This window comes from Ceratotherium simum, chromosome 2 (assembly GCF_057802395.1).
Source record: "Ceratotherium simum simum isolate JZ-2026a chromosome 2, ASM5780239v1, whole genome shotgun sequence".
Taxonomy (NCBI): domain Eukaryota; kingdom Metazoa; phylum Chordata; class Mammalia; order Perissodactyla; family Rhinocerotidae; genus Ceratotherium; species Ceratotherium simum.
This window is the reverse complement of record NC_141901.1, coordinates 4,451,814-4,476,860: the sequence shown is the minus strand read 5'-3', so window position 1 is coordinate 4,476,860 and position 25,047 is coordinate 4,451,814. Positions and strand designations below refer to the sequence as shown.

Here is a 25,047-nt window from a genome sequence, read left to right as displayed (position 1 = left end):
TCTGTGGAAGGAGCCAAGTTGTCTCTTCTTAAATATTGTGACTCCACAGTGGGCCGGTTACATGGCTAGGGTGTGTGTCTTGGTGTCCTGGTAACAGTGGCTGGGCCAAGTCTGACTAGGTTTTCACCGTGGGTCCTTTCCCCACCAGGGTATTAGCATCTGATAACCTTCCCATTCCTGGTTCCACTGAGGTGACATCACTGACATACCCCGTCCCCCCACAAAAGCTCCAGAACCAAATTCCCTAATCGCCTTTTTCATGCCCTACTTACAGAGGCTGACAGGCTGTCATGGCGACAGGTGGGGACCCAGAGGAGGAGCAGGTAGTCCCGAGTGAAGAGGATGAAGCCGACGTGAGGGCTGTGCAGGCCCGGTACCTCCGGAGTCCCTCCCCCAGCCAGTAAGTGAGCCCTTGCTGAACTTCACGTCCCTCCAGGCATGATGGGAGTGGGCTAGGGAGCGTGGGGAGAAGTGGGCCCGGGGAGCCTGCAGCCACCACCTTACATTCACTCGCTCAGCCATCATTATTGAGTACTTTTGGTGTGTCATTCTTTCTGGAGGAGGCAAATGTGCACAGAGACTGCATTGCCGTGTGGCGGAAGTGCTAGAATTAATATGCCCAGGGTCTAGTGTGTGGTGGGCCTGGTAGGGGAACAACTGGGTCAGAAGGGTCACAGGAGGCTTACCGGAGGAGATGATGCCGTGCCTGAGCCTGAAAGGGTGAACAGGAGTCCGACAGCTCTACCCGATTCACTAGGATTGAGGCTGGATATGGGGTGGTAGACCGCAGACTGTAACTGAAGGCATCAGGAGAGGAAGAGGCCCATAACCAGGCGCCAGCACTGAGATAATTTTGATCTGTGAGCAACTGTGTCTTTCAAACTGTGATCTGTGCATGGCTGGGGGTAAGTGGCAGTGTGCCCAGGGGCAGATAAACATGATGCATCTTCCTGGAGAGTCCTCTTTATTTTATGACAAGTTATTTAAAACTTCCTTTTACATAAAATCATGGAGGATATATTATGATGTAGAATAAAAAATTTGCGTGAAATTTTAAGAAAAACCATGAGACATCAAAGAAAAGCTTACTTGCCTGCAAAGCAATAGTGTGTGTGCCTATCTATTTTCTTCTGCCACAAATAATAGTAGGGGATCCGACTTCTAATCTTAGCTCTGTCACCAAATTTATGTGAAGAATCACTTTAATTTTTGAGCCTGTGTCTCCTTATCTATAAAAGGGGAAGGAAAGACCCAACTAGAATATCTCAAGGTAACTTGACCTCCAACTATCTCTGATGCTGCTTGACTCCACTGTTCCTCGGGTCCCCTGGGGTCTTGCTGGCTCCTGCTTCTCAGGGCTGGAAAGGCTTCCCTACTGGAGTGAGCTGGAGCAACGGCAGGTGCTCATCTCTCAGGGGCCAGGGCACTTTGTCCAAATGGAGCTTGGGGACTTTTCCTTTAAAATTCAGCATTATTGGGGCCGGCCAGGTGGCATAGCAGTTAAGTGCGTGAGCTCCACTGCGGTGGCCTGGGGTTCGGATCCCGGGCGTGCACCGATGCGCTGCTTGTGAAGCCATGCTGTGGCGGCGTCCCATATAAAGTAGAGGAACATGGGCACAGATGTTAGCTCAGGGCCAATCTTCCTCAGCAAAAAGAAGAAGATTGGCAACGGAAGTTAGCTCAGCGCTAATCTTCCTCACACACACACAAAATTCAGCATTATGTTCCCACTTAGAAAAACTGTCAGGATTGAGAGGTTTAAAATATATCCCTCCCCTCTCTCCACTCCCAGACAAGGCAGAGGTAGTTTTCTGTGTGGTTGAGATAGGTGATGATTTTGTATCATAGTGAGGGTAATGTTAGCTGCTATAGCAAATGGACTTTTCTTTCTCGCTCAAATAACCTCCAAAACAGGTACTGGAGCAGTGATTCAGGAACCGAGGCTCCTTCTGACTTGCAGGTCCTCCATTTTAAGGCATTCCATCCTTAGCCCTTCCACCTGCCGGTCCCCCTCCTAGACAAAAACAGGCTCCGCCTGAAAGCCCTACTAACACATGGAATGGGCTGAGCTTCCTAAAAGCATGGTTCCACATCCAGAGCAAATTTTCTCTGGGTTCTCAGTGACTCCTGCTGAATCCTCTTGGTTTTGATGCCCTTCTTGGTTTGTGTATACTCCTTAGCAATTGGTTCTTCGACATCGATCCCAAATTAGCTAATCCTTTTCAGAAATTTTCAAGGAAGGCAAACACGCGGTGACTCTTCATGGACTATCCCTTCCTACAATGGTCGTCATAAAATCTGAGGTATAAACCATTACAGCTGCGTTGGCTTTGAATTATCATCCAATCAACCCCCTGCATTACACAGAACCAGCCCAGATGAACGACTCGACGGTATCTTTAAAAATGAAAAGACAATCCACAGACTGAAAGAAAATTTGCAAATCACATATCTGATAAGGAACTTGTTTCCAGAATATATAAGAAAAAACTCTAAAAACCCAGTAAAAAGGGAACAAACAACCCAATTAAAAAATGAACAAAAGATTTGAACAGATACTTTACCAAAGAAGATATATGGATGGCAAATAAGCATATGAAAAGAGGCTCAAAATCCTTAGTCATTAGGGAAATGCAAATTAAAACCACAATAAGATACCATTAGATCCCTATTAGAATATCTAAAATTAAAAAGACTGACCATACCAAACGTTGGTGAGAAGGTGGAGTACCTCGAACAATCCCATTGCTGGTGGGAACAGAAAATGGCACAATCATTTTATAAACCATTTGTCAGTTTCTTAAAAAGTTAAACATACACCTACCTAAACATACATCTATGCCTATATGATCAGTCATTCTACCTCTAGGTGTTTACCCAAGAGAAATGAAAGCCTATGTCCATATGAAGACTTGTACATGAATGTTCATAGCAGCTTTGTTTGTAATAGCCTAGAAACAACCCAAATGTCCATCAACAAGTGAATGGATAAATACATTGCGGTATGTTTATACACTGGAATACTATTCAGCAGTAAAAAGGAATGAGCTCTTGATTCATACAACAACATGGATGAATCTTAAAATAATTATGCTTAATGAAAGCAGTCAGACAAACAAGAGTACATACTATATAATTCAATTTCTATAAAATTCTAGAAAATCCAAATGAATCTCTACAGTGACAGAAAGCAGGTCAGTGGTTGCCTGGGGAGTATAGGGCAGGGAGGCGGTAGAGGGAGGGCTTAGAGAGGGGCCTGAGGAAACTTTGGGGGATGGTGGGTAAGTTCACAATCTTGATTGTGGTGATGGTTTCACAGGTCTCCATGTATGTCAAACCTTACCAATCTGTACATTTTAAATATATGTAGTTTGTATAACAATTGTACCTCAAATAAAGCAGTTATTTTTTTTTTTAAGCTATGAAAAGAGAAATAAGCCCTCTTCAAGAGGCAGTATGGTCCTGTGGAAAGAACTTAAATGGTGCAGTTGAGGCCAAAGTCACGGTCAGGTCTGCTGTTCCACGTATTAGCCATGAGAGCCTGCATAAATTACCTAATCATAAAATTGGAATACCCGTTTTACCCAGTGGTAGAAATTAAGTAATATTATATATATACTCTTCCTTTTTCTTTCCAGAGAAAGATATATGACAACCAATTCCTTTCAGTAACTCGTAATGTCAAGAAACTTTTATTTAACCAGAGTCCTGCATACTCTAGTTAAAACAGCATGTTTCTCTAATTCTGCCCTAATTCTGCAAATACTGTATTCTAAGCAACTGATCATCACCTATTGCTATTGGGTCGCCAGCCTGAACAGTCTTCCCCGTACTTAATAAATGCCTGAAATTCCATCCTTCTTGTCTTATCTCTTTGGCTAAAGGCTTGAGCCTTTTTAAAATTAAATTATGCACTGGGTCAGCAAATACCCCACCAACGGACTCTCAGTCCTAGTTTCCTAAGGCTACTGTAACAAATTACCACAAACTAGGTGGCTTAAAAACAACACAAGTATATTCTCTCACAGTTTGGGAAGCCAGAAGTCCGAAATCAAGGTGTTGGCAGGGCCACCCTCCTTCCGAAGGCTCTGGGGAAGACTCCTTCCTTGCCTCTTCCTAGCTCCTGGTGGCTCCAGGAGTTCCTGGGCTTGCAGCAGCAGAACTCCAACCTCTGCCTCCAACATGGTCTTCTCTTCTCTGTCTCTTCTCTGGGTGTCCTTTTTAAGGACATTTGCCATTGGATTTAGGGCCCACCCTAATCCAGGATGATCTCATCTCAAGATCCTTAACTTAGTTACATCTGCAAAGATCCTTTTCCAAATAAGATTGCATTTCTTATGTCTCACAGGTTCTAGGAGACATATCTTTTTGGGGGGCCACCATTCAACCTCCTATAGCGTTAGATCTAGCCCCTGGGAGACATAACCATACTCTTTCTTGTGGAACCAGGATAGGGCCTTGCAAAAGTCCACCCAGTGCTGCAAATAGCCACTGCCAATCAACTAGAGTTGTTCAGGGATGAAGTCTGCTTGAAGTCTGCTTTCTATCCTGGCAGGGAGTCTTAACATTTCCAACTTCATCTGTAAATCTCATCCTAGGGTGAATTAAGAACCCAAGAGGGGCCGGCCCCGTGGCTTAGCAGTTAAGTGCGCGTGCTCCGCTACTGGTGGCCCGGGTTCCGATCCCCGGCGCGCACCGATGCACCTCTTCTCCGGCCATGCTGAGGCCGTGTCCCACATACAGCAACTAGAAGGATGTGCAGCTATGACATACAACTATCTACTGGGGCTTTGGGGGGGGGAAGAACCCAAGAAAGGGGTGTAGACAGTGGATAGAAGTGTCCAGTCTTCATTTTTGCCTGACTTAGGCGCTGACCTCAAACACCTTAAATTCAAACCTAGCCACTGTGAGTCACTCTCTCTGGAGGAAAACCTGTGGCTAGAGATTCATCCATCTCCCAGCTAGGCAAATTTGCCTAGGTAATTCATGAGTTAACACTAAAATTTAAAACTCCCTGTCCAGTGGGGCAACTTGGCGTGGCCTTCACCCATATCCATAATCTCCTCCCAGTCACCCAGATGAGCACACTCTGCTTGTGATGCAAACGAACCTCAAGACGGGCCTTCCCTGCCCTTCCAAGGAGACTGTTACCCCCTCCCCAACGCCCTCCCATGCAGGTGACATGGAGCCCACCTCTGCTTTTTCTCTTCTTCCTTAGCTCTGACCAGTTTTCTCTTCCTTTCCAAATAAAGGATCAGACTTCTTTATCCTTCACTTGTTCTGATTTGAAGAATATTTTTATGTTTTCCTTTATGTCTTTCCAAATCAAAATCCTTTTCTTGCTTTGGCTTTTGGATCTGAATATTTCAAGCCTCTGCAGTGTTTTAGAACTCCTTGGTGATCTGGGCAGGCAGTCTCTTTTGGTGGCATTCTCCCACCCCACCTTCAGAGAAGTTCCGTAACGGCGTTCTGCCTGCCCTTCCTACAGAGAGGTCTGTGTGCCTGGTGGTGGTGGCACAGGAGAAGGGAGCATGGAGTGTCAGGTCTGTGTGCCTTTGGGAAATGGCTCCTCCTAGCTACGTTTCTCTTTTATGTTTCTTTTCCCATGAAGATTTTCTGCCTCGGCTCTTTCACGAAGCCTGCAGGAAGCATCTTGCTAAAAATCAATTAGCTTTAGTTTACTGACTTCTCTCCTTCCTTGGAGCCTGAACTTTGCCTGTGTGGCCCCTTTCTCTGAAGAATGAACACTTAGAGGGAGCTCAGAAACCTGTATCTTTTTTGCAAAAGCCAAATCAAGACACTCCCTCCCGGGCCTCTGCTTCCAATTCATTTCCAAGGGACTCCTTGAAAGGAAGTGATCTGCTGTCAGGAGGTCTGGGTGGAAGGACCCAAATTTCACTCCATTCTGTGTCTTGACAACCTGACGATTTGTTTAAAGCGGTGGCTTTCAAACTTTGCTGAGTGTAATCCACAGTAGGACATACCATTGACATCTCAACTCAGAGTATATATAAGTATGTATAAATTTAAAAAAAAAAGGTTTCACAAAATTATACTTATCTTTGCAATGGATGATGGACTAGAATACTATTTTTCTTCCTTTCTTCCTTCTTTTCTTTTTCTTTTTTTTTTCCCCCCAGATGCTGGGCACAACCCATTGAACTGATTTTATAATACACTAATGGGTCACAGTCTGCAATTTTGAAAAACACAGGTTTAAATAAAGCTGCAGCAGTCTCCTGCTCTTGGTTAGGAAGACCATCAAACTCCGCTTTATTGTTTCTTTCAATTCACACTCAAGGCTTTTTAGCTGCTTCTTCCTGATCCCATGATGAGGTGTGTATCGATCCTGGATCCTCTCTTTCCTTGCCTGTCTTTCTGAACAGCCAGCCCTCGCTGCTTTCCAGTCATTATGTGAGTGTTCTCTCACTCCATCTCAGGTGTGCAGCTGGAGGCACAGACGTGGTCATGAATCAAAACCAGTAGGGCTGCCATCTCTGACCTTGCAAATAGAAACAGGACCAGTTGTTCAGGTCTCGCCCTCCTTCCTCGCTGCTTTCTCGGCAATCCTGCTTCTCCGTGGAAAATGAGGGACCAGCTGCTCAATGCCTGAACGTCGTTCTCCGCTCAGTTCCTTTCAGTCCCAACCCCACGCCTGCTTTATTAGACTTAGTAAACTGCGTCTGTGGCAAAACAACTTTATGACTATTCGGTTTACGTCTCCTCTCATAGCAGTTGACTCATAAAAGCGCCTGTCATTTACATCCTACATTCGACACTGGATAATGTGGAGCTTAGCTTACTGTTGCTCACATTTTTGCATCAGCAGCCAAGAACAGACACACTGCGGGGCTGGGGAGGGACTCTGTTCTTAACCCTCCTCTTTTCTCAATCATTAAACCACCAGCTTCTCAGAAGTGTACCAGGTCGAGTCTTCAAACATGATTTCTCAGATTTGCTGACTCATTAGCCAAGTCCAACCTTGTGGTAACACCTACAAGAAGGGAGGATGTTTCTCGGTCATTCCTATTTTCAAATTTTAATCTCAAATTTTCCCCTATCAAACCCATAGCCTCAGCGTTTAGGTATATTTAGGACAGATTCTCAGTTCCTGGTATTTGTCACTTAAAACCAAATCCACACAATCTGAAGTCAATGTTGTTTAGGGAAAGTGGCATGACGGAGGGCTCGCGGACAGACAGTACCAGGCCGGGATCCCAGCGACACCCCTGCTGAGTTTCTCTGCGGCCCTCTCTGCACACCTGACAGGTGAGGGCTCCTCCTGCGTCCCTTTGCAGCTTGCACCAGTTGCTCGGAATACTGATCACAGATGTAAGAAAGCCTCCTCAGAATGCCGAGCGCTGCAGGCCCACAGAGGAACCAAAAACTGACCTCGTGGGAGAAATGAGTGGCTGTTCCAGGAGGAAGCCCTTCTCGTCCCCAAAGTAGCACAAGACTTCTCAGCTAATTACCTTGTCAGGGTTTTGTTTTGATTTTTCCCCCCCAAAACCTCATTTTATATAATACTGACCCTTAATAAACAAAATGATTATTTTATTAATAATAGTATAAATAATGTTAATTATTAATAAATAAAAGAATAAAACTCCCATAATAAATATTATTGAAATGGAACTGGATCTCACATTTATATAAAATTTGAGGCTCTAACTCTAGTTTTATGAAATGTTGATATTTTAAAACCAAGCCTGCCCTGAATCCTGGGCCCAGCTTGTCCACAGAGTCCGGCATAGTGGCGGGGCTCACTCTCTCATATTGGCATCATTTTGTTGTTACTTCCCAAGCGCAACACATTTGGGTCCATCGCTGATATTTGTTAGGTTGTGTATCACTATGAGGGGAAGAGTGCCTTAGCCTTTGCTCAAAATTCCCTTCTCAGCACTTGGAATAGCACTGTTCCCGTTATCTATTGCTTCTTAACAAATTACCTCAAAACATAATGACTTAAGACAATGATTTTCTTTTGCTCCCCTTTTGGCGGGTCAGGACTGGACAGGACTCCACTGGGCAGCCTGTCTGTGTTTCACGTGGTGTCCGCTGGGGTGGCCTGACGGGCTGGAGGATCCACCTCTAAGAGGCTCATCCACATGGCTGGCTGCTGGCCGGGAGCTCAGCAGGGACTGTTGACCAATAGCCTTTCCAGCGTGGTGGTCCTGGGGTAGTCAGACTTCTTGTATGGCAGCTCAGGGCTTCCAAAGAGAGAGAGCGACGAGAGCAGGAAGGGGAAGCTGCCCTTAGGACAGGCTCAGAGGCTGGCACAGTGCCACTTCTGCCATATTCTATTTTTTTTTTAATGTTATTTATTTATTTTTCCACCAAAGCCCCAGTAGATAGTTGTATGTCATAGCTGCACATCGTTCTAGTTGCTGTATGTGGGACACGGCCTCAGCATGGCCGGACAAGTGATGCGTCGGTGCGCACCCAGGATCCAAACCTGGGCCGCCAGCAGTGGAGCATGTGCACTTAACCGCTAAGCCACGGGGCCGGCCCTGCCATATTCTATTAGTCAGAGCATCACAGAGACCACCCAAATTCAAGGGGAGTGGACATAGGCCCTACCTCTCTTTGTGAGGAGTGTCACAGACTTGGGGCCACCTTTAACCCACCATAAGAAAAAATTGCTAATTGCCAACACAGGCCTCCAAGATTGTGTCCATCTTGGCCTCAGAAGGACAGAGAGTTAGCATTGACAGAACATGGCCATTTGCTTCTGGGTTTGCTACTGGTGTCCCAGTAAAATGATGAGCAAGTACCAAATATTTGATAAATACTTGTTGCTAATTGTTGTAACTGCTACGTTCCCTTAAATATGATAGTACTGAGGGCGAATTCAGTCAGTCAGTGAATCAGAAAGTATCGATTAAGCACTTACTCTGTGCCAGACTTTGTGGTAGGTGCTGAGGACACAACAGCCAGCCAGGTACCCAGCCACGGTCCCTGCCCTCATAGAGGACATGGTCTGGCACAGGAGACAGATGTGTATCAAATGATTTCATAAATAAACGTAAACTTGCATCTGACAGAAGTGCCATAGGGGAAAGGGGTATGGTGCGATAAGAGGTAGAGATCAGGGAAGACTTCCCTGAGGAAGTAATGACTCAACTAAGATCTGAAAGATGGGTGAAGAGCGGGAGGACTGAGCATCGAGGTATTGGAAATGGGCTTCTGCAAAGTTCCTGGGCAGAAGGAAACTGGGTGAGGATGGGAAGCCAAAAGAAGACCAGTGTATGGGAAAGGAGTGAGCCAGAAGGAACCCAGTGAACCTGAGGCTAGAGAGGAAGAAGGGGCCAGAGACTGCAGGGCCTTGGAGTCCATCGGGTTTGCTACCCAAGGTGGTATGTGGACACCTTGCCCAGTGCCTCGCATATTCCATCCATTCATCCAGCCATTCATTTGTTCATCCATCTACTCGTCTGTCTACCTACCATCCAGTTGATTAGTCGTCAAACTCTGCGTGATCATTTTCCATGTGCTGGAGATACAGGGGTAAATAAGACTACCTAATCTGTACCTTTACAGAGCTTACCCCCACCCCCACCAGGTGTTCTAGTGTTTAATACCTCTCAGAAAGCGATGAGATCTCTAAAGACCTCTCTAGTTCTAACATCCAAGGATAAGGTCCCACAAACCTCACTCTTCATCCACCCCTACTGCCAGTCATGTTTACTTGAAATACGCCTTCTGGTCACAAAGAGTACTTAGTGCTAGAATGGGAATGACCCAACACAACTGCTCTCGGAAATCTCTCAGGAACTGTCAATGAGAATGCCACATTGTGCTGTCCCTTATGCTGCGCGGGCAGGTCTAGCCACATCCTGCCTAGAGTCACAGGCAACTCCTTTCTTCTGGCAAATATATGTCTTTCTTCACAGCGTTGCTGGCCTGAGCACACCATTCTCCCAAGGGTGGACTCTGATGTTGCAGATGTCTACTACAAGAGAATTGTTCTGCTAATCAATTCAGTTCAACTAAACTTATCCTAGCTCAGGTTAGCTCCGTTGGACTCAGCTCAACTCCACCCAGCCCATTCATCCATCAATCCATGCTTTCAACAAGTATTTTAAGAGTACTTTTCTGTATCAAAGCCTATGTTGGGCCTGGGGATCCAGCTGGGGATCCCACCAGCTGACTCACCCCCGCTTTCCACCCTGAATGGTGTCAGTACATTGTGGTGGAGAGAAGTTTGGACTTAAAGCAGGATTGCCCTGTCTTTGCAACTCAGCCTTGCCACTTACTTACTGCCTTCTGTTAACCTCTCTGAGCTACAGTTTTCTCATATTAAAGCAGGAATAATAATACCTGCTTTGTGGGAGGTTTGTCAGGATTAATTTCATAGAAGGCACCCAAAAATGGTATCCATTCCCAACACAATGGATAAAAATAGACCAACGAACATAATTGGGAAATTTCTAAACACTAGGAACCAAGAAAAATCCTATGGTTCGTAGGTCAATTGCAGGGATCAGGAAACACATTGATTCAGACTTTCAAAAGCAAAAAGACAATGGACAGAAGTTCTAGTTAAGATGGAAGATGCACCCTCACCTGGACTCCCCCAGGGATTGCCCTTACAAAACCTGGACAGAGTGATACAGCAGCTCTTTGAGGACTCTGAAAACTAAATCGTAGCAAGCAAATTGAGAAAGAAGACCAGAACCCACAGTACCACCAAACCAGCAGCATGAGTATCATTTTTTCCTCTGGAATACCCAGCCTTGACTCAAGGCAGTGTAACAGTGATGGCAACAATAGCCTGAGGTGCCTGACAAATGGAATATTATTCAGCAATAAGAAGGAACAAATTATTGATTGATGCAATAGAACGGATGACTCTTAGTTGCGTTTTGCTAAGTGAAGTAAGCCAGATCCAAAAGATTCCATTTATATAACAGTCTGGAAAAGGCCACACTATAAGCACAGAAAACAGATCAGTGGTTGCTAGGGGACAAGGTGCAGGGAGGGAATTTTTGTGATAAAAAATGGTATTCATAAAAGCCTCTCACTTTTTTTAAGCCCCTGGACCTAAAAGGAAGACTAAGCAAAAAAGACCCAAAGCTCACCCCAACCCCTAGAAAAGAGGAGAACCCACTAGGGAGGGGGACACCCACCACTACAGTGGCGTCCTAACCCTTGTTTCTGCCCTTGATGCCCATGTTCCTCCAAGGTCTCTTTGGACACCTCTGCTGAATTCTTTCTGGAAAATCACCCTAACACTTACCTAAGTTACTTTATTGCATCCCTGGGCCCAGGCTGACCCTTGACTTCTTGTGTTCAGAATCAGGACAGTGCATGTGAGCACATCTTCACATTTCCCATGGTGCTGTCCAGTCCTTCATTCTTAGCCCACTCCCCTACAAGCAGGGAGAAGACGTGGGGTGCAGAGAGAATGAGGGCAGCCTACCTGGCCCACCAAGCCAGCAGAACCCAGTAGAGGCACAGTAAGAGACATCCCATAGTATTGATAACAGAGGAACAGGGACAAGAGAAAAAAACGAGCAGCAGGACATCCAAAGGTGGGAACCCAGTAGAGAAAGCGAAGCCACATCAAGGTGAGTTCCCCCAACCACAGACACACCCTCTTCCCTCCACAGCCTGGACCACCATGTCATTAACATCAACTCACATGGGGGCCAACTCTGGTCTGAGAACAGATGGACGACTGAGCCACAGGTACCCAGTGCTCTGCATTCTCAGGTTCCCTAAACTTAGGAAGGCAGTCCCTGTATCTCTCATTGTTTTTCACTTGTGGTTAATCAGATCCAGGTCTCTTGTCTAAAAAGAACACCTCCCATTCAGATGCTGCCCAGAGTCATCTCACGAGAATACCCTCTTCTCTCAGGTACTCACTGGTCTCAGACGCAGAAACAGAAAGCATTTTCATGGATCCCATTCACCTCTCCTCAGCCGTTGCAGCTAAACAGATCATCAATGAAGGTAATGCCATCAGAAGCTGGGTGGGAGCAGGGAGAGTCCACGGGTCATCTGGAGACCCTCGGAGGAGCCCATCGGGAGGAGTCAGTGTGCTTCTCAGGTGCTGCCCATCACAGTAAGAGGAGCAGATCCAAAGAAGGCAGTTCTGCCAACCCCTTTCATCAACTTCGCGGGACAGGGTGGAAATTATTATGTACCAGTGTGATCAGTTCTCTAGAGTTGACAGCCGGGGAGGCAGCTCTGACCTGCCCCTAGGGCCTCCCATTCAGTTTTCAGCTAATCTCAGGGGACCTGGCATGGCTTATGCTAGAGACACAGACCTGAGAGCCCAAGAAATGGCTAGGCATATCCAGAGAGGTCTGTTTACAGGGATGTCTACATTTAGATCTGCATTTCTACAAGTGCTTAAAGATGGTTTTCAAACTGAAGTTTGTGTGGGGAGGAGGTGGGGAGAGGTGGGGTGGGGAGAGATGTTAATATTCACACAGTAAATTTTGGAGTGGAGAACATATATTCCATGCAAGGATGCTCATCCTGATTGGATGGATTTTTTTCTAATCAATTTTGGGCAAATAATCCTTCACGAATTCTTTCCTCCCTTTTCTGCCCCCTTTGCCTTGGTGTCTCTCCCACTTCTGCTGGGGCGGGGTGGGAAAGGCCACACTGCTGACAGCACAGGGCCCAGTTGGCCTTTGGGCTTAATTCAGCATCCACCGCTGGTGGCCATGATCCCTTCCCTGGCTTTTAGTCACAAGAACCATACTTGCTGCTCCTTTGTATAACCCCAGGTCTTTCTCACCTCATGAGGAGAGACAACAAGCAACAAGCTGTTGCTTGTTGATCTGAGCACCCCCGAAGGCCCCATCTTCTCAAAGAAGTCTCTAGTTTTTTGTTTTCTTTTACCACCGTACCCGGCGTCTCTGTCACCTTGCTCTAAGCCAGGCCAGGCTGTCTTCACCCCTGTCAAGTTCTCTCTAAATTGCTCCCAGCACCACCCTAGCTCTGGAAGTTCTTTTTCCCTCTTGTGTGTTTGGGAACTTCCTTTACCTTCCATCCTGCATCATCCTGCTCTGTGCTTCCCTCTCTGGACCACTCTCCAGGCTTTGGTTCTGGATAAGTAGGAACCTAGCTTCGGGAGCTGGGAGAAAACCATTTTCTGTCTTTGAAAGCTTCACTTTCAAGTCTATAGGATGCTGTGGACGTTCAACATTGAACCCTAAAGCTGAGCAAAGCCTTCTTTATTCTAGGTCTTCTCTACCCTCCCCTTCTCTGGGGCATTAAGCCTAAGTTTCATTAGTCTTAGTGGCCAAAGGGTGGTGGGGGAAGAAAAAACAATATATTACAGAGAAAGAACCATCAGGTGATATTTCTAAACAATGCCCTGCTCACTGGAGATCAGAAGGGTAAAAATGTATGTTGACGAGTCCTCCATTTTCACAAAAGTCTGCATATGCTGTGAGCGAGTGCAGAGGAGACGTGTGTGGGCGTCACTTTCTTCTGAAGAAACCTCAGGTGGTAGAAATAAGTGGGATAAATTGATGCAGGGGGAGGGTGGAATCGAAAAAGCCTGAGGTGTGAAGCAGAGACCTAGAGAAAGGAGGAGTTGCAGTGGGAATGAGGGGCTGGGATATTTGTTTTAAACTGGAAAGGGTTGGGAAATCGAAACCACAGTCTGTTATGTAAATAGCTGAGGAAGACAATGCTGTGTATTTCAGTGAGGTGTTGGGAGTTTTATTTTTCACGTGTAGCAAAGGAAAAATATGGGAGGAGAGGGGATTTTACGTTTGCTGTGTAAACCCCCAGGAGAGCGGGGAGCAAACTGAGTGGTGGAGAAAATAGGAACGCTTCATCTATTTTTAAACAGAACAGAGCTCTGGGGTTGCAGAGGCTTTCTCTTTCTGCTTTTGAAACAGAGATCAGAGAACATTTAGAGCAGAGACCTGACGCAGGGATGTGGGTGCCCATCAGGTGGTTTAGAGGGTGGAAGAGAGGAGCTTTAGGGAAACGGAGTCCTCCGCCCCGGAGAACCCAGAACTCCCAGGACCCGCAGGCCTGGAGCAGGCAAGCCTGGCCCTCAGACACCTGTCCGAGTTCCTTCCAGGAAGGCAGAGTCTATTCGCCAAATGTGGCCGTGCTCTTCACCCAGCAGGGACAGAGGCGGTGCCAGCAAGAGGTTAGGGCTGACACAGAGGGCACTCCTTCCCTAACCTCACTCCTTTTTTCTCTCTGTCTATTCAGTGTTTTTGGCTGCTACATGGGAGGAAAGGTTTTGCCCTCCACTGTTCTTGTCTCCCTTCTTAGAGAAAGGAAACATCTTACTTTCCCCCCCAAATTTTGATACATTGGAGCAAATATATTAGGGGCAGGAGATAAAGGGTCACTTGAGACCTGGGTGAATGGAATCTGAATTCATCTGGACTAGGAGTTGTTGGGCCTGTTGTCACAAAGGCCCTGAGTCCTGTGCTGAGCCTGGCACCGGAGCTCATGGCAGACCTTTGCCGCCTGTCGGAGAGCTGGGAGGCTGAGAACCACAGGCCCTACGCTCCAGGGGGAGCAAGCAGACAATAGATGAAATAATGAATAAATGTGTGTTAAAACATGATTTTGCATAAATGACAGCTGGAACTTTTCCTTTCCCTGGGCTTATTTGCATTCCATATGTAAAGGAGGCAAGCTAATAACAGGGTGCACTATGTAACGCAAGAATGCCATTTATTCATTTGGTGAAAGCTCCTGAGCATCCACTTTGTCCCGTCGCTGTTGGGGTTACAGGGCTTATACCAGGTACACACGCAAGGGCCTCAGTCTAAGAAATTATCAGCCAGCTTTAGAGAAATATGGGAGGTAAGGGAAACTGGTGTTGCTTCCCCCACACGTCTACACCGTACTGCTGCTGATCCGGACCACAAGGGTCCAGGCCCATGCAGGGCTCCTGGGCCCTCACAAAGTCCTTCCTGGCAGACCCTGCTGGCGTTTCACGCCCAGAGTCCTGGCGGCAAACTGGCCAAGAGTGGGTTCTCCCAGGGAGCAGGGAAGGCCGTGGGGTTCCTAACTCTTGGATGAGAATGCTGCCTGTCCCCTCTAGAACTCAAGCCTCGGGGGGTCAGAGCCGAGGCAGAGTGTTCAGGCATGCTGGAGTCTGCCGAGCAGCTGCTGGTGGAGGACCTGTACAACCGCGTCAGGGAGAAGATGGATGACACCAGCCTGTACAATACCCCCTGCATCCTGGACCTACAGCGGGCCTTGGTCCAAGACCGCCAAGAGACCCCCTGGAACGAGGTGGATGAGGTCTGGCCCAACGTCTTCATAGCAGAGAAGTGAGTCTGACTGCTGGGGTCATGACCCTTTATCCTACCCCTCTGGATAGTGCCTGAGAGAGATGAAACTCCCCCAACTTTCACTAAAGGCCCCAATAGCTCCATCCAGCAAACTGAAGCTGGTTGGCTAGTCACCCAGCCCCCGCCTTGGAGAATGGTCCCCCTTGCCCACCTGCACACAGAGATCCTCAGGCAAACGCTGGCACGATTGCTCATCCTCCGCCATCCTGCCAGGCTCCTGTCATAGCCTTGCCCTCCAGGTGTCTGCTCTGGGCCTCCTTTCTTGCTGCAGAGCCGTGCCAACACACACCCCACCATCATCCCATGACCTCCGTTAACAACCATATAATGGAACATTCGGAGCCATTGACAATATTGATTTTTATACATTTACCAACTTATGAAAATGTTCACAATATAGTAAGAGGATAAATAGGTTACAAAACAATCTATATACAGTATGATGCTGAGTAATATATAGCTGTGCATGTGGGTGCGTTTGCATAGATAACAAATTAGAAACAAATATGATAAAATGTTAACTACTCCCTAGGAGGTGGTCCTACAAGTGATTTTTATTCTCTTCTTTAGGTTTCTTTAGAATTGTACAGATTTCCTAGAGTAAACATTTATTGCTTTTATAATCAGAAAAAATGTTATTTTTTAAAAGTTTATCAATGGTTTCCAGAACAAAACCAAAAACAACTCACATCCTTTTCCTTTCCTTCAGGGTCTTGCCAGTGCGTAATTGGTACCAATAGGTTCGTTTGTGAAACTAATTTTTACAGATCCATTGACTAATTAATAAGATAGTCTCCCAGGGTAATTACTTATATATCCAGACACAAAGGAGGGAATCGGGGCCCCAGGGCAGGCAGTAGGGAAATAGCTCTGGACACTGGGTCTTGTGCTCCACTGTGGAGGAATCAAGTGCCCAGAACCTGATTCCCAGAGCTGGGCACCAAGTCCTAAGTGACCTCTAATTAGCTCTGTTGACCCAGAAGCATTCACATCGTGGGCACCAGGGACCCCAGGCGTCTCCAGATGTCCCCAGCTAAAGGCCTCGCTACTTCTTGAGCAACCATGTTCTCAGGGTCTCGTCAAACTAAACTCCACTTATTCAGCAGCAGAAAAAAAGAGCTCTGAACTAGAAACCAAAAATACCAGTTCTTGTTCAGAATCTTTTTCTCCTTTCAGTCTTGGGAAGTCATAAAATCTCTCTGATTCATTTTTATAATCTTCAAATGGGAATAACAATAGTTGCCCTGTCTACCTCTTAAGTTTATTATCAGGATAAAATAAAATAATGCATGTGAAAGGACTTCGAAAAATATAGCATGCCATATCAATATGAAGCACACCTAATTTTATTATTATTTTTGTCTGCCACTTTTGGGTCTTGATGAATGTCCATTCCCAAGGCATGGGATTTTAAACTAGAGATCTCTAGACCCTTCAAACGTTTTCTTACACATCAGTCTTGTTCTCCTCTTCATCCCGCCCTACCCTGCCCAGCTCCCTGTCCCTTCTCTCTCTTGCTGGGGCCGAGTCACTGGCCTCTTTTTATCACCGTAATTGCAGTGAGTCCCAGACACCTGGGGGAGCAGAGAGGGAGGGCACTTGCCCAGCTGTGGCCCTCCTGACCCAGCCGAGGCAGGCTCCCCATTCTCAGTGGTAGTCTCAGTCCAGCTCTGACTCTGGCAAAAATGTCCCTGCCTCTTTCTCCCCAGGAGTGTGGCTGTGAACAAGGGGAGGCTGAAGAGGCTGGGAATTACCCACATCCTGAATGCTGCTCATGGCACTGGTGTCTACACTGGGCCTGAATTCTATGCTGGCATGGAGATCCAGTACCTGGGTGTCGAGGTGGATGACTTCCCCGAGGTGGACATCTCCCAGCATTTCCGGAAGGCTGCCGAGTTCCTCGATGAAGCCCTGCTGACCTACAGAGGTGAGGGGGTCTGCCTGCTCCAGGCTGCTGGAATTCCATGGGGGAGAAGCGACCTGGGGAATGTTCTGAAAACCTCTTGATTATCTGCCGTGTCTGGAGGTTATTTGTCTTCAGAAAGTTGTCATCTCATTCTAAGAGGAGGGGAAAGGAAAGGACAATCATTCATCCAATAAGTAATTATTGAGGGCCCGAAACCTGCCAGGGGCTGTTCTAGGCACTGTGGTGAAAGATACAGACAAAGCTTCTAGCCTTTGCCTCTTACATTGTAGTGAAGGCAGAAAAAAAGTCAAACTCTGATAAGTGTGAGGCAGAGGTGGTACCTGGGATGATGTGTTAGAATGATGGTGAGCTCCTTGGAGAGGGTGGGTGAGAAGGACTCTCTGAGAAGGGGACATTTAAGCTGAGTGACAAGAAGAACTAGCCACGAAAAAGTTGGAAGAAGAGCATTCCTGGCCAAGGGAAGTGCTGGTGCAAAGATCCTAAGGTGGAATCATCTCGGTGTGCCCAGGAATCCCAAGGCGAGTGTGGGTTAGCACGGCAGACGAGGGTTAGAGGCAGGACCCCAACATGCAGGAAGCTGAAGGCCAAGGTAAGGGAGCTGAAGGCACCTTGATCTGATCTACGTTTTAGAAAACTCTCTCCCTGGGCTTTGGAGACTAGACGGGTGGGGAGGTGAGACTGGGATGAGGAGAGCAGCACTGAGGCTGTGGCTGCAGTCCAGGTGAGAGATGAGGGGAGGCTCCTCCACGGAGCTAATGGGGCATCCAGCGAGGAGGTGCTGAGCCCATGCAGTGGGGGTGGTGGGTGTTCAGGACCCTGGGCTTGAGGCCGGGATTTGCTGTGCTCTCCAGGGTATACCTGGGACCTCAGGCCTTTCCTTGGTCCCAGGGAGCTTCAGTTTCCTTACATACAGAACAAAGATAAAGAGATCTAATCTTCCTAAAATCACTGTAAGGATTAAAATTTTAAAAACGCAATAAGGGCTTACTTAGCACAGCACTCAGCAAATAATAAGTGTTTAAAAAGTTATAGCCATTACTATAATAAACAATATTGTTAATGATTGCGGGGAAGGACGCTGCCTGTCATCACCAGTGGCAGCTGGTGATAACAATGGCCAGTGGCCAGTGGCCATGAAGAGTGACTTCTAATGGAAAAGCCATCTATCTATCGATCTACCGAGGGAATATTTTTATATGCATAAATTTTTATTAAAATGTAATTTATGAATTTATAAATTTCATGTATATGTATAAATTACATATATATATATGAAATAGTTTTCTCCCCTTTTCAAGGCTTAAAAACAAACAAACCCTACTTTTAAATGTATTCTTCTGACCATGTGGCCTCACGTGTGTCTGCTAGACGTCCGCGGGAGAGGGGTCTTGGGCTGCTCCTCCTGGGCGGTGCGGACGGCCCGCTAGCCCGGCGCGGGCTGCGCGGTGGAGCCGCGCGTGGACTCGGCCACAGGCCGGCGGCCCCACGCCGCCGAGGGCGGAGAGACCGATCGCAGAGCCGAAACGCATCCCCAGGGCGGAGCGAGAGCAGAGGCCGCGGCGGGAGAAGCTGCCCGAGGCTGGAGGGAGGAGGCGCGCCGAGCAGGGAAGTTTCCTGGCGGGTTGAGGAAGGCGGCAGCATTCCCTCCCGGACGCCGGCTCGGGCTGGGGCCGCGGGCCGGCTGCGGTGCAGCAGGGCCTGCGGGCGAGTGCATCAGCTCCGCCCTCGCAGACCGCTGGTCGGACGAGTGAAGGCTCCAGCACCCGCAGCGGCCGTGCGCTCCGCAGGCCATCTGCTGTCCCCTTGCTGCCATCAGCCTCACCCTCCTTTTTCTCCGCAGAGAGCGCTCACCATCCCTAGAATTACCCCCGGAGCCTGAGTTTCTGATTTCTGCACTCCAGCGTGCTTGGGAGTCAGTTCTTAACTAGGAGGAAGGCGAAACTAACACCTGGAGCTTTACCTAATTATCACAATGACCTCATGAGAGAAGGTTCTTTACGTTTTACAAATTGGGAAACTGAGACCCATGGAAGGTTCAGTGACTTTGCCACGGTGTAATAATCAAGGTGCTCTTGGTTGCTAGTTAGTAGACACCGTCTCAAACTACCTAACAATCATCAAAGGCGTTAATTATAACAATAGAAGAAGAAATCTAAAGACAGGAATGTGCCCCCAGGACGATCTGGAACAAGGACTGGCCAACCTCAGGACTCCTGGTTTCCGTCTTCTCTTTCTCCTTCTGCCTCAGATAGCACCGCCCTCCACAGGCCTAGCCTAACGGGCTAACTTCCTGCCTCAGTCCCATTTCCAAATTCCCTAGAGAAAGAATTTGTTTGGCAGACTCTAGTCCTTTGTCTACATTGAATTCTATCCATGGTGGCAATGGAGTGGCTTCTGGGCAAGTACTTCTTGTTTTCCTGCGGTGTGGAGAGGGGGAAATTCTGAGGAAAAGGAGAATTATGAATTGGGAGGATACAACACAAATACCTGCCATATAAAGGCATCTTGAGAACGTAGACAGAACTTGAACCCTCTCTGACTCAAGCCCAATGCTCTCTCCACTAGCTGTACCCTTCAAATTTTTTAAACAGAGGGACTACATCTAGATGGACCTCCCCCCACATCAACCCTGCTACGAATAAAAATAGTGACTGCAGATTAGAAAAAGACCACCTTCCTCAAGCCATTTTACTGCTGGAAATTTTTCATCATCAAATCTACTTTGACTTTGATGTGACAGGCGCCCCCCGGAGTTGTGCAGAGCACAATCTATACGACATTAGGGTTGCCTTGTGCCTAACAGAGAAGATAGAAAATCCTGCCGCCCAGAGTCTGACCCACCCGGCCTCTCCCTTGTCCCTCAGGCTGCCCCTGAGGCTCCCTGGAATCCCAGGGTGCAAGGAACACAGCATAGGAAAGCCTGGCACCCCGCCTGTCTCTGCCAGACGAAGTCTGAGGAGCAGCTGATGCCCGTATGAGGAAGCCGGGCTGCTTGTGTCCTGAAGGGAGCTGGTCTGGTAACTCCACCTCCAAAGGAAGGGAGTGAGACTTTGGTAATAATTTACAGCAGTAGATCGTGGCCTGGTCAGTCTGTTAAGGGGAGGGCCTTGGTGAGGCACAGCTGGGCGCTGAGCTGGCGGTGGGAGGAGATAAGACAGTGAATCTGTAGATGCTCCTTGAGCGGCTTCTATTCTGCTCGCTGACCTCCCTCAAGTGACTGCTGGCCCTTGGCAACAATGCCTTTCAGCATTACTGGGCCTCAGGTTCCCTCAAGTCTTGTCTTGGTCTCTGACGTCCTGTGTGACAATGATGTGGTCTTAACTGGTGCAAAGATACACTAATAAAAGTCACCCCCATCCCATATTGTTAGATAGGACTCAACCGATTTGACAAACATCCCCAAAGACTGTTGGCAAATAGACTGGTGACAGCCTGGAGGGAGGTCTGCAGTGGTCCCAGGCTGCATTTCATACAGCCATTAGGATGAAGGCATAGAGGGCACGTTTGCCGCGTTTATGAAGGATGCAAAGCAGAGGAGGAGGCCAGGGGATAACTAATCTATTGAATGGCAGAGTTGAGACTTGCAAAAGTTTCTGTTAGGCTATAACAACAGGTTATATCTACCAAAAACATTAATGGGAATTTGTAAAGTTATCCTTATGTTAAAAAAATGTTACAAGATAAGAGACACGTGACTTACTAGGAGTTTTTTAAAAAGCTTTATAGGTTTCAACTGATATAAAAGATAATTTGAGTTCACTGTGTGACATATCCACCTGTACCGCAAGCTTAGATGGCATCAATGAAGGCTCAGTGCCCAGAATGGGCACTGAGTGCCCATTGGGTGGCGAGGGGCCCACGCTGCTCTGGGTGGGTCAGTCCGAACCTGAAATAGCTTGCTCCATCCTGACACAAACTTCTAGGAGAAAAACTGGCAAATTAAAGTTTGACCTGGAAGAGAGTGGCTAGTATAGTAATGGAACATGAAAAGATGTTCGAACAATGATGGAAAGACCCAGCATATCCAGGAAAGAAAAAAAAATTAGCAAAGAATATGAGAGTTATCTTCTTAAAGATTTTTGTATAAAAGACCTGGTTCGTACAGATGTGTTCATTGTTGACCCTAGAATGTCAGAGTAGAAACACTGGATGCCTGTTACAAAAAGTTATTCCTTACCCTAACGTGTGAAAAAATTTTCAAAACATTAGAGCGATCTAAATACGGAGTGAGGGTGAGTGTGTGTGTGTGTGTGTGTGTGTGTGTGTGTATGAGAGAGAGAGAGAGAAAGAGAGATGCTGAGCTGTCTGTCGCTGGAAGCATCCAGCAGAGGCTGAATGATGGGTGATCCAGGATCAAGGATGTTGTTGGAAAGGGAATTCTCAAGTTTCTGCTGTGACTTGTGGGGCTTTCCAACACTGAGATTCGACGTCTCTGTGAATCATCAATCTTAGCCTCATTTCTTTTCTTCTTTCTTCCCTCTTCCCCCATTCTTTGATTTCTCCTCTCTCTGATGCTCAGTTTGGCAGGGAGAAAGTAGAAATGCATGCCAGTGTTTCAAAAGTGGGGCCAGTGGTTATCTCTTTTTCTCCCCACCCGCTCCCTGCCCAGGTTCAGACAATGCAGAAAATGTTTCCACAAGCACAGGGCAGCCTCACTGCTCTGTCTGACATCTGTGACGTGGGGACAATGATGCTCATCCCTCACGGGACTTGAGCATGGATGAATACCAAAGGCAATGTAAACATGAGATCCAGCACATCAAAACAGTACTTTTAAAAAAAGTACAAGGAAGTCACTGTAGTTACCTCGTTATCTCTTGTGTTTTCTTTTCAGGGAGAGTCCTGGTCAGTAGCGAAATGGGCATCAGCCGGTCGGCAGTGCTGGTGGTGGCCTACCTGATGATCTTCCACGACATGGCCATCCTGGAGGCCTTGATGACTGTGCGCAAGAAGCGGGCCATCCACCCCAACGACGGCTTCCTGAAGCAGCTCCGGGAGCTCAACGAGAAGTTGATGGAAGAGAGAGAAGAGGACTGTGGCCAGGAGGGTGGTGCAGACGAGGGTGAGGATGTGGGGAGCACTGTTGGTGCCAGAGTGCATGCCCTCACAGTGGAGGAGGAGGATGACACCACCAGCCACCTGAGTGGCTCCTCCTTGGGGAAGGCCAGCCGGGCCTCTAAGCCTCTCACCCTCATTGATGAAGATGAGGAGGAGAAACTATATGAGGAGTGGAAGAAGAGGCAGGGCCTCCCCACAGGCAAGGTCCCCCAGGGTGACGACGGCAGGTGCTCAGCCTCCTCTGGCCAGGGCAGGGAGGAGCCCGAGGATGAAGACGTGGAGAGGATCATTCGGGAGTGGCAGAGCCGAAATGAGAGGTACGAGGCAGAAGGGCACCGGAGCTGGAGTAGGGAGGAGGACGAGGAGGAGGGGGGCAATGCTGGCTCCTTTGTGGGGAGAAGACGGAGGCACACCCTGAGCGAGAGCAGCACCTCAGAGAGTGTAACCAGCCATGACATACGTGTCCTGAAGCAGCAGTTGGAGACGAGCAGCCAGAACCGAGGTGGGAGACGCCGCTCCGACTCTGTGTCCACGGAGAGCACCTGGGACATGTGGAACCAGAGACTGCTGGAGATTGAGAAGGAAGCTTCGCAGAGATATCACTCCAGGAACAAGAGGGAGGAGGTGGACACAAGCTCAGAGGCGGGGAGCAGGGTGCGAGAGGATGACGAGGAGAGTGTGTCCTCTGAGGCCAGCTCCTTCTATAACTTCTGCAGCAGGAACAAGGACAAACTCACTGCCCTAGAAAGATGGAAGATCAAGAGAATCCAATTTGGATTTCACAAGAAAGACTTGGAGACAGGAGACAGCAGCAGTGAGCAAGGTGCAGAGGAGGCAGAAGGGGAGAAGAAGAGCCTCTCTGATGTCAACCTTTCCGCCTACCAGGCCTGGAAGCTGAAACACCAGAAGAAGGTGGGCAGCGAGAACAAGGAGGAGGTGGTGGAGCTCAGCAAGGGAGAGGACATGGCCTCAGCCAAGAAGAGGCAACGAAGGCTGGAGCTGCTGGAGAGAAGCAAGCAGACGCTGGAGGAGAGCCAGTCCATGGGAAGCTGGGAGGCGGACAGCTCAGCTGCCAGCAGGAGCATCCCCCTGTCTGCGTTCTGGTCTGCAGCCCCCTCAGTCAGTGCTGATGGGGACACAGCATCAGTACTCAGCGCCCAGAGCCACAGCTCCCACCCATCTCAGGCTGTAAGCAACATGGGGGGATGCTTGGCTTCCAACCCCACGCCACTGCCTAACCTGCCAGTGGGGCCTGGAAACACCATTTCCATTGCCAGTATCCAGAACTGGATTGCCAATGTAGTCAGCGAAACTCTCACCCAGAAGCAAAATGAAATGCTGTTGTCGTCCCGCTCACCATCCATTGCAAGCATGAGGGTGGCACCAGCAGCTAGCTGCCTGGGGGATGACCAAGTCTCCATGCTCAGTGGACAGAGTGGCTCCTCCCTGGGCGGCTGCCTGCTGCCTCAAAGCCAGCCGAGACCCAGCTCTGACACGCCCTCTGTGCTGTCCTCCCATACTACGCTGAGCTCGAGGGCCGAAGGTACTGGGAGCAAAGTAAAGGGGACCAGCAAGCCTATCTATAGCCTCTTTGCTGACAATATTGACCTAAAGGAACTTGGCCGGAAGGAGAGGGAGATGCAGATGGAGTTGAGGGAGAAGATGTCTGAGTACAAAATGGAGAAGCTGGCCTCTGACAACAAACGCAGCTCCCTTTTCAAGAAGAAGAAGGTCAAGGAAGATGAGGATGATGATGTGGGTGATAGGGATGAGGACACTGACAGTGCGATAGGGAGCTTCCGCTATTCTTCCCGCAGTAATTCCCAAAAACCTGAAGCAGACACCTCCTCCTCCCTGGCTGTCTCTGATGGCTATGGAAGTGGCAGCAGAGCTGGCAAGGAGATGGATAGCAGTATTAATAAGTGGCTCAGTGGGCTCAGGACAGAGGAAAAATCTCCTCCCCAAAGCGACTGGTCTGGAAGCTCCAGGGGGAAGTACACTAGATCGTCCCTGCTCCGGGAGACAGAGTCTAAATCCTCCAGTTACAAGTTCTCCAAATCCCAGTCAGAGGAACAGGACACCGCCTCCTACCATGAGGCCAATGGCGGCTCTGTCAGAAGCACGTCACGGTTCTCTTCTTCCTCCACCAGGGAGGGCAAAGAGATGCACAAGTTCTCCAGGTCGATGTTCAGTGAAACCTCAAGCTCCCGCGAGGAAAGCCCAGAGCCCTACTTCTTCCGCCGGACCCCTGAGCCCTCCGAAGGGGGAGAGTCCCCGGAACCACGACGTCCAAACTGGGCCAGGCCCAGGGACTGGGAAGACGTGGAAGAGTCATCCAGGTCAGACTTTGCTGAATTTGGAGCCAAGAGGAAATTCACCCAGAGCTTCACGCGGTCTGAAGAGGAGGGAGAGAAAGAGAGGACAGAAAACAGAGAAGAAGGGAGGTTTGCTTCAGGGCGGCGGTCCCAGTATCGGAGAAGCACTGACAGAGAGGAAGAGGAAGAAATGGATGATGAAGCCATCATTGCTGCCTGGAGGCGCCGGCAGGAAGAAACCAGGACTAAGCTGCAGAGGAGGAGGGAGGATTAAGCCGGGCCAGGTGGGCCTGGGAGAGACTGAGAACGCAGGAAGAAGCCATACAGCTTAGCACAGGGCTCAGGGCACACATTGCCACCGCCCATCAAGGACAGGGACGTGGAGAGAATCATCCAGAGGGGCAGAGCCAAAATGAGAGGTAGCAGGTAGCAGGGCACTGGAAGTAGGGTAAGGAGG

General features: G+C 48.4%; 1 protein-coding gene across 1 annotated transcript; it reads left to right on the top strand.

The window, feature by feature from the left end:
* Nucleotides 1-290: 290 nt before the first annotated feature.
* On the top strand, nt 291-25,047 carry STYXL2 (serine/threonine/tyrosine interacting like 2). Its single transcript, XM_004425080.3, has 5 exons — nt 291-400; nt 11,861-11,955; nt 15,038-15,269; nt 17,000-17,217; nt 22,052-25,047. Exons 1-5 carry the CDS (start codon nt 291-293, stop codon nt 24,862-24,864), a joined length of 3,468 nt encoding a protein of 1,155 aa, XP_004425137.2. The 3' UTR covers nt 24,865-25,047.